Source organism: Glycine max, chromosome 19 (genome assembly GCF_000004515.6).
Source record: "Glycine max cultivar Williams 82 chromosome 19, Glycine_max_v4.0, whole genome shotgun sequence".
Lineage (NCBI taxonomy): Eukaryota > Viridiplantae > Streptophyta > Magnoliopsida > Fabales > Fabaceae > Glycine > Glycine max.
Window position 1 is genome coordinate 42162134 of NC_038255.2, and position 9778 is coordinate 42171911.

Here is a 9778-nt window from a genome sequence, read left to right on the forward strand (position 1 = left end):
ACATTCTTTCAACACATTCTTTGTATATTACTGTATTACACGATTCATGTTATTTTATATTTTTCTCCTCTTGTTTTTATATATTTCTCTCTTAATTGTAAAAATTATAATAAAAAAAAATGTTGTGAGCGATCACTTTTGGCCGAGTTATTCATAATGAAATACAGGGAGCAGCGCATATATGTGCTCTGCCAGACAGTGATATATTTTATAACATTTGTTGTAAAGTAATCTGCACTTACACTTTGAAAGAAAAAGGCAATGAAAATAGAACACAAGGGAAAAAACGAAAAACCAACAAAGAAAGTGACATAAAGCAGCTGAAATTACAGGCTATTTAATGCCGTGGCATAAGAAACCGGTGGGTGATGCCAGCAATAAGCAGTGGGGAAGAAGTACTACACTGCAATCACTAAACTCACCTACCAAAAGAAGGACTAAGATAATTCAGAGGAGCATGCTATAAATGAATGGCTGAAAAAGTTAAATTAATGAAAGGAAAAGGTAATTTGCGTCATGTAAGCTTTAATTTGTAAGAGAGGAATCAAATCACGGAGAAAAAAGACCCTTGTCTCTTATGATGAATTCATGATATCAGTTTGACGCAATATGAGATTGGATTGGCTTCCTTTTCCCCCTCCACGAGTACACGTTGCTGCATGAAATTATTGCTATATTCTTCAAAGGTGTCTTTTTGTGTGTGCCATAAATAGGTTTTGTAAATTGTAATCTGTAAATGTTATATGTTATTTATGATCAAAATAGTTAAGGAGCTATATAGATGTGTATTTTCTGATATTATTTTAAAAAAATTTATATGGTCATATAAATATTTTAAATATAAACTAATATACTAGTTAAGGAGTTAGTCTATACCAACAAAAAAAAAAGTTAAGGAACTAGAGATGTTGTTGCTTATAACCATAAAAAGTATTTCACTTGTGTCATCCTAATTATTTCTGATGTCATTTATAATTTATTATCATTTCGTTTCATTTTACTATAATTTCGTTTCATTTATCATTATCATTTCATTTCACTCAGATTTAGGTTTCATTTTCTTTCTGTAGTTCATTTCATTTCATTTTGGCGTTTCCCCTTTTCCCCCCTCCACTCTCTCACATAAGAACCCTTATTCTCCTTTTTTTTTTCCAACGTGTATGATGAGCAACGATGTTGTCAACATGCTTAACGAGGAGCGATATGATGGTCGTAGTTGTTGCACAATAATCATGATTGTGCTATGAGAGGATGCTTGATGGTGATGCTCTCTTTGCTCCTCCCCTTGGTTCTTTTCCCTGACACCATCTTTGGTTGTGCAGGAGTCAGTGGCTAGATTAGAATTGTGTTCATCAAGGGAAGTTCCGATGAAGGTCTTCATTGATTATTGTTGGGTTTGATGGTCAATTTTTGGACTTGATTCTATCCATTGATTATTAGTTTCTCTGTTGTTAGGTTTGATGGCTGATTTTTGAATTTGTTTCTCGTTAAACTATTTTCTTGCTTGTTGATTTCATTCGGTAATTATTTCCCGTTGTGTTTTTATTATCATGAGAAAAATATTGTTTTAATGGGAAAAATCCGTTAAGGACCGTTCTCACACGTGGAGGGCAACTCAAAGTACTCCAACGATTGAACTTTACACGCACAGGTTCTTAAACTTTACATCTCTCATTAGGTATACTCTATAATGTATTGGAGGTAAGTATGAGAACGTCACGCATGGGATAATATATAAGTGAAAAAGGGTGTGTTTGATTTGCATTTTCATTTTTTTTTATTTCCTGTTTTCATTCTCTAAAAACTGTTTTCATTTTCAAAAGATTTGAAGTCTGAAAACATGTTTGATTTGATTTATTGTTTTCTGTTTTCATGAAATAAAAATACTGAAAATTTATGATATATTGACTTATTGTCTTTTTGTATTTTTATATTTGCTTAAGACTACAATCATTTTCATTTTAACCAAAATGAGGTTTCTATTTTCAACTAAAAATAATGAAAACGAAAATTTATTGTTTTCATTTTCTAGTTGTTTCCTGATTTCATTTTCACTCAAAATGTTTTCAGAAATCAAACCAAATACATTTTTATTACCGTTTTTAGTGAAAATGAAAACAGAAAATAACCAAGCCAAATACCTACTTAATGCTTTAAGATTTTGAATGGAAGGTGGCATAAAGTTTATTTGTATGATTTTCTTGTGTCATTAATAAAGATCCCATGTGTGTTTTATAGTCCTCGTATTTCTAACAAGAACAACTACCTGTGTAAGATGATAATTGCCCCCATATATTAATTATCTATGAATATCATATTTTTATTTGAGAATGTCAAATATCTCCTTGTTTTCACATAGTTTAATTCTATGAATAATTAAAATAGCGTGTTGAAGGTATGAGATCTACATCAATTTTTAAAATTTCATATCCTTTTCTTCATTTCCACCCTACCAAGCATAGGGTAACACTCACATGGGTAAAACTACATTAAAATATTTTTAAGAGCTTATAAAAAAAATCATTAGATTTTTATGAAATAAGATCATGATTTTATAAAATAAAAAATAATATCATAATTTAAGTATCACGTAAAAAAGAAAGGTGCAAATTGTACGATACACAAGTAAAAGAAACGGTTTCTAAAACCTTGGGCGAACATCTTTAAAAAACAAATTAATTCTTTGAAATTTGCTTAAAAAAATAGTATAGGTAGAAATTTAATTTATTTTTCCCAAAAAGTAATTATTTAAACAATTGGTTAGTGTTTAATTTTCCTATCATTTCTTATAAAACTATAATCGGCAATAAATATTTATATTTTATGCCGTGTATATGAATTGGTATTAAAAGAATCTTGTAGTAGTCGGAAATATATTCATACTCTACACCTTTAATTTCTCAAACGTAATTTTTTTTTTGTTTCAATAAATTATAGTACAATTAAGTTTGTTTTATAGAATGAAGTTGCGAGCAGATACAATAGTTGAAACAAGGACGCATGTTTTAAAAAAATAATTTAGATAAATGATTGTTTCTTAAAAAACTCTAAAAAAAAGTTTGATCAAGCAGGTAAAACTTGATTTGGAACCTTTTAGCCAGGATTGCATCGTAGTACTTTTCTTTTAATTGTTCTGTGTTTTACTTCAAATAAAAAGAGATTGATCACGGGCTAGAAGGCTAGTACTAGTAGTGGTGCTCCAACCCCGCGAATCACGCAGCCATTTTGGGGAATTAACACTCATATGCAACCGTAATCACCATTTGGCTAAGCATGTCTCAGAAAAGAAACGGTAATTATCAAAAGTCCAATCGTCATGTACCCCGTTTGGAAAAGATGTCTCACCTCACCATACTTGCAAGTCAAAATCAGAATCAAGGGAACAAAACGGAATCGCGAGAAACTCTATCATGTGATTTTTATTAACCGCTATTCACTCCGACAACAGATAAAATAAAAGCTTCAGCCTTCTGCACTTTTTTTTTTTTTTCCTTCTTTAATCAAAGCCTAAACTAACCTTGGATACAAGTCACAGCGTCAAAATATTAAAATAAAGAAACGCCGTTAGCCAGAGGCTTACGGCGGAAGCTTGCACGGACTAGGTGGAAGACTTGTCTTCCCAGTAGCAACAAGACGTTGCACGAAGCTCTCGATTCTGTTACCGTTAGTCTCCTGCAGTAACCGCTTTCCCCCGAACGGTAACGATTCCAGGACTCTCTCGTTCAGCACCTTCTCTTCTTTTCCTTGATCTCCCAAACCAAATGCCTGCACAATCAAACACGCCGTCAATTAACTCCGTCACACAAAACTGAAAAAGAAAAAAAGTTACAACTACTAGTGAGCAAGAAGTAGCTTTCAGTTCACTGAGACCGATCCAATGAATCTAATTTCATTTTCTTTTCGCTTTCAGTGTGATTAATGGCGTACCTGAATCCTGACATAATCCATACGGTTCCAACAGAAGGCGTTCCCTAGCATCTGGTCAACGGTCTCGGAAATGCCGTCGAGCGTAATGTCAACCACCGTCGACGTGGAGCACTCGCCGGCGTTGTTCATTCTCTTCGCCTGAGCTCCGTTTCCGATGGACAGGACGAGGAGATCCTCCACGCCGTTCACCGACGGGAAATCGCGCTTGTTGTGGAGGACGTGCGTGACGGCAGCTGCTGCCGGATTGTTCATCACCAGGCCGCCGTCGACGGCGGCGCACGAGGTTTTTCCGTCGACGGAGGAGAAGTGGAAGGGAGTGAAGAGGCCAGGGGTCGCCGACGTGGCGCGGCACGCCTTCCAAAGCTCGAAGTTGAAGCTCGGTGACTCGGACGCGTCGGCTCGGGAGAACACGAACGGCGCAGAGCTCTTGAGGTCAAAGCAAGGGATAAGGAGCGGCTTACACGTGTCCTTCAGAGTCAACAACAGTTTTTCTCCCTCTTTCCTCTTGAAAACGCGCTTCAGCGCCTCTTCCATGCTCCGCGCGGAGAATCTACGGCGTCGGCGGAGCACGCCGGCGCGCTTCGGCTGGTAGAGTTCGCGGTTGTTTTCGGCGAGGAAGTTGACGGCGTCTCTGGCGGAGTACAGAGGCCGGCCGAAACCGTCGTCGGCGGTGATCATGGAGGCGAGGATTGCGCCAATGCCGGTTCCGGCGAGGAAGTTGACGGCGTCTCTGGCGGAGTACAGAGGCCGGCCGAAACCGTCGTCGGCGGTGATCATGGAGGCGAGGATTGCGCCAATGCCGGTTCCGGCGATAATGTCGAAGTAATCGGCGATTTGCGTGTGAGGATCGGAGGTTTGGGCGCGGATCTGGTCTTCGAGGTGGACGAGGGAGGCGCCGGCGACAATGGCGGTGGTTCCTCCGCCGTCAATGCTGAGAATGCGCGTTTTGGTTGATGCTTCGTAGTGCGAGAGCCATTGCTGCTCCAATTTTGAAAAGATCTCTAACGTGACTTTGCTAAGCTCCATTGCGTTGAGTTTAGAACTTTCAGGAGGAAGCATTAACAAGTGAAGAGTTGAGAGTGCGTTAGAAGAAGAGGAAGGAAGTGAAAGGTGTGTTTGGGAATGGGGTAGTTATAATGCTGCATACACGGTCCTTCTTCGTCCTTGTCGTTGATTTTTTTTTATTAGTGCGTTTCGTGCCTTTTGTTTTTTCTTTTCTTTATTAAATTGATAGATTAATAATTAATTAATTTAACTTTACTGGTCACTACACTACTACACTACCCCTGTTGCCACTTACATCAGTTCACTACTACAACTGCAGAGAGAGAGAGAGAGAGAGAGTTACGTGTGTTTGCACGTGCAAGTGCGCGTGTTGTTTTGCGGGAAGCGCTAAACTCGGCTTGCGCTAAACTCGGCTTGTCAGTCGGCTCGGCTTTTTTTTTTGGTGAGTTCGTTCTTGTTTCCTTTTAAAATTTAATTAATGGCCAGCTTGTTTGTGCACCGCACAGTGCACAGTGCACAGTTTTGAGATGAGGAAGGTAAACAGAGAATCTCCAGTGATGTTTCCGGGAACGTGGAAATTAAAACAATTGCGTAGCGTACAGATAGGATGAGTTCTAGCCCAAAATTTCTGGTGTTGGTGATATTTTGCCTGTTTATTTTTTTAGTTAAGCAATAAGTATTTTACAAGTTTGATGAAAGAAATTTTTTTCCTTCTGCAGTTAACCGTTTACAGTATTTTTTTTTTTTTTTTTATGAAACAAACAGAACTCTAAAACGACTACTATTCTTTTATTCCACAGAATGGAAAAGAAGTGCACAAAAAAGAGGATTTGATGTGGATTGCATAAAAGAATGCTTGAGCTCAACTGTATGTATCTTTAGCTGAACTTGATAGTACAGGATTGGGAATTTTAATTAAAATTAATAAGTAACATGATATTTCAAAAACTATATTAAATATCTAAAACATGAATAAATTAATAAAAGACCTTTTAAAACAAGAGAAATTATATAAAAAAATATTTAAATTAAGACACATTACCAAAATGTTATTGATTCAAGTAGAATTGAGAATTAGAATAAATTAAATCTTGGATTTCAGTTTGGTGAATGGAAATAAAAAATGAGATTGAAACCATCATAATTGCTGTAAACACTTCAAATTTTGTTCTCGAATAAGGGTATTATGATTATGTATAGGCACTGTTTCGACTTAATTAGGTTCTTTTTAAAAGGATAGTTATTGGTCTTTTGAGTCATGTATTTATTTTCAAACTGTGTACAATATAGTCATTTCATAAAAATAAGTAAGAAGTTTTAGTTCCATCAGCCGCACTGTAAATTGGAGGGGCAGAAAAATGGAATTAAGTAATGAAATGGATCATAATATTTGCTCTTCCATTATATTATATTCTTAATTTTCAAGACAAACATTGGAATAGTTTCCCTTCACACCATCCCTTCTTTATCTTTTATCACCAATCTAAATATAATCTAAATTTCAGTTAAGTGTTGAAATTTTAAAACTTACAAAAATTATTTTTTGGAATGTATTATTATTTATATTAATTCTGGAATTTGATTTTAAAAAAGAGAATATTTTTAGAAAAAAAATCATGAAAAATATGAAAGGGGAGTGTATTAATAATAAAGATGTGTAAATATCAATTACAATATAAGTAAAACAATATTCTACCTCAACCCAAACTGAAACAACTTTAGAACTTAGAAACCCGTAGATAATAATAAACGGGAGCATGGTCCAAATAGGGAAATATAACAAATCCCATTCAATTTGTTTTTATCCATTATGGACTATTCTTCTCTGTCAAGCACAAAAGCAGGCTGTGGGCCCAAAAACAAAACATCAAGCAGATATTTTCCGGTCTTTAACTGTGGGCTTGAACTGTTTTTTGGATCTCACTCAAAGCTAGATTGAAAGCCCAATCTTTGTTAAAATTTTGGGAATTGATATTGGTTCCTCTAAAATTGTTTTAGCCCCTATCATGAGTGCACTTTTATCAAAATATCCTTTTGTTCATTTCCTTCCATATTGGCACCCATCTCAGCCATCTCAGCCCTTTGTTCCTTTTTCCTCATACTTTCCTCTTTCACTCTCTTTATTCCTTCCTTTCTTCTTTCCCTCATACATCCCTCCCTTCTCAGGTTTTTTTTTTCCTGCTTCTGGCAACACAATGTAATCATAATTCCCTCTCATTCCATTGTATTGCAAATTATGCTCACCAACGGAATCGTGTGTTACAATTTATGTAACATAACGGAATTATGATTTTATTTTACAAGTGTGGGAGTGAAAAAAAATTAAATAATTTTGTTGTGTAATCTAATATGAAATTTTGATTTGGTTATATAATGTATTTTTGCATTCTCACTTATATAGCAAAAATGTATTTCCATTGCACATTATGGGAAAGAATATTTTTGGAATTTTAGAATGATAATAGGTGTCAATAATAATCTTGTTGGGACCAATAGCAATTCCCTAATTTTTATTTTTTATTTTTTCCCCTTAAGATAAAGTTAGGCGCAAGAAATATACTTTGAACTGTATTTTGGAATTGAACCTTCTAATTTCAACCGTTTTGTTTTGTTTGATGTTAAAGCTTCTAATTGGACATTCTAATTCCAAAGCTAGTTTATTGGATTATGATGTTATAGATAACAAATTACCGCCAAAAACCTTATTCTGAAAAGTTTCAGATTAAACAACTGGGTCTCAACCCCGCATACAAGAAGTTGCTCTTTTCTCATTTTTTTTATTATCAATTATCACTTATCCTGGGAAAAAAAATGCTATTTAGCATGAATGTAACGTTCATTTGTAACAAATCCCGTGTTACTTGTTTCAAATTTTTTAAAATAATATTTATTTTAAAAAAATAACCACCGTCTATTTTTGTTTTCGTGCAATTCGTGCCCGATAATTTTCGTACCTAGCAATGTTCCTTATCTATTTATTATTTCTATTTCCTTTTCTCTTCAGTTGTAGACACTCATTCAGATGTCCATGGAGCATTTTTTATTCTTATACTATACGAGAGATTCTTACTCTCATAGTCTCATGGATGAGTTGGATACCTTGCATTTTCAGTTTTTAACACTGATCTAGTTATAGTTCTGCATTACAGCTTGATGTAGAAGCATTAAAATAAATCTCCTTTTTCCCATTCCCCTATCCAACTTGATATAAAATGCATTATTGTAACCAATTAAGTAACACTACAGTAAATACATGCGTTTTCAACATATATTTACCCTCACTTCCCTTCTCTTCTAAAACCTACTCCTTCCATTTCACCGACTGGCAAGATGTCTGCATTTTTTTCTACTTCTTGAATTATTGGTATGTTCTCTATTCTTCGTACTTCTTAAATGGTTGATATGTTCTCTGTTTAGTATTTTATGTTGTTGTTCCCCGGCAATGAATTTATGTTCTGTTCTCAATTTGAGATAAAATGGACTGATATTTTAGTGCCTATGGTTTATGCGAGGTTGAATAAATAAAATATTTAGCTAATTTAATATATAATTAAAATTAAGACTTAATAAATACTTACATAAAATGTTTAGGGGTATTGGATTAGCATTTTAAAAGATTATTTTGACATAATTTTTTTTTTGTGAATTTTAAATTTTTTTGTACAAATGTAATGGTTTTAAAGGTTTTTTAAGACTTTTATGATTAATAAAATATTTTAGTGCCTATGGGTTATGTGAGGTTGAATAAGTAAAATATTTAGCTAATTTGATATTTAATTCAAATTAGGAGTTAATAAATACTTACATAAAATGTTTAGGGTCTATTGGATTAGTATTTTAAAAGATTATTTTGACGTGAAAAAATCCTTGTAAATTTTAAAATATTTTGTAAAAATGTAATGACTTTTAAGATATTCTTTTAAAAAAAATTTATGATTAGAATTTTGTAATTTAGATTTTAATGAATTTATAACCTATGAATTCACAAAATTTGAATAGACGGTAGATTTGTAAGATTTTATCTTTTAACTCAAAATTTACAAATGAATTGGTTTAACTAGTAAATATGTAAAATGACATATTTAATATTTATAATATTTGAATTTTATTTCCAATAACTTATCATACTAAAAAGTGGATAATAATTTTTAAAATTTTGTATTATAAAAAATAATAAAAATAAATTTTCCTTTTTTTGAAAAAGTAAAATAAAATAAAATAAATTTAATAAATTATATTATTTAAAATTATTTTTTAACGTTTAAATAATTTATTAGTAATATTATTAAATAATTTAATAGTAATATTATTTTAAAACAAAAAATAAAAAATTTTAAATAGAATAAAATGTTAAAATAGAATTTCAAATAAAATAGTAAAAAAAATTACAAAGTAAAAAAAACTAATAGTTTATAGATTAGTTTATTTTTCATTAACTACTTCAAAAATAAACTATTAAAATAAATTTGTGTATAAACTAAGCCTATTTTGATAAAAAAAAAAACTTATAAGTTCTTTAAAAGTCATATAAAAAATAAGCTACTATCCATAATTATCACTTGCAACCCAAAAACACCCAATATACTTATAGTTCTTTTATTAGTTTAATAAAATGAATCCTATATATGTGATAATATTATAAGCTAGCACCAAATACAGGGTACTAAACCATTATACTTTTGTGATCTTGAATTCAAAAGAAATGACGATGATGGTTAGAGCCGTGGTGGTGTCTATATTCCGTTTTCCGAGTTAGACATTCAACACTCAACCGCGGCAAATGAGAACATTCAATGCTTTGAAGAGTAAGATAATCCATTTTTGTATAATTTCTTTTACGTTATAT

General features: G+C 32.9%; 1 protein-coding gene across 1 annotated transcript; it reads right to left on the bottom strand.

The window, feature by feature from the left end:
• Positions 1-3393: 3393 nt before the first annotated feature.
• On the bottom strand, positions 3394-5069 carry LOC100784729 (probable inactive patatin-like protein 9). The gene is made up of 3 exons (XM_041012579.1): positions 4744-5069; positions 3928-4644; positions 3394-3765 (listed from the first exon to the last, which is right to left on the bottom strand). Exons 1-3 carry the CDS (start codon positions 4984-4986, stop codon positions 3577-3579), a joined length of 1149 nt encoding a protein of 382 aa, XP_040868513.1. The 5' UTR covers positions 4987-5069; the 3' UTR covers positions 3394-3576.
• Between the last annotated feature and the right edge of the window lie 4709 nt (positions 5070-9778).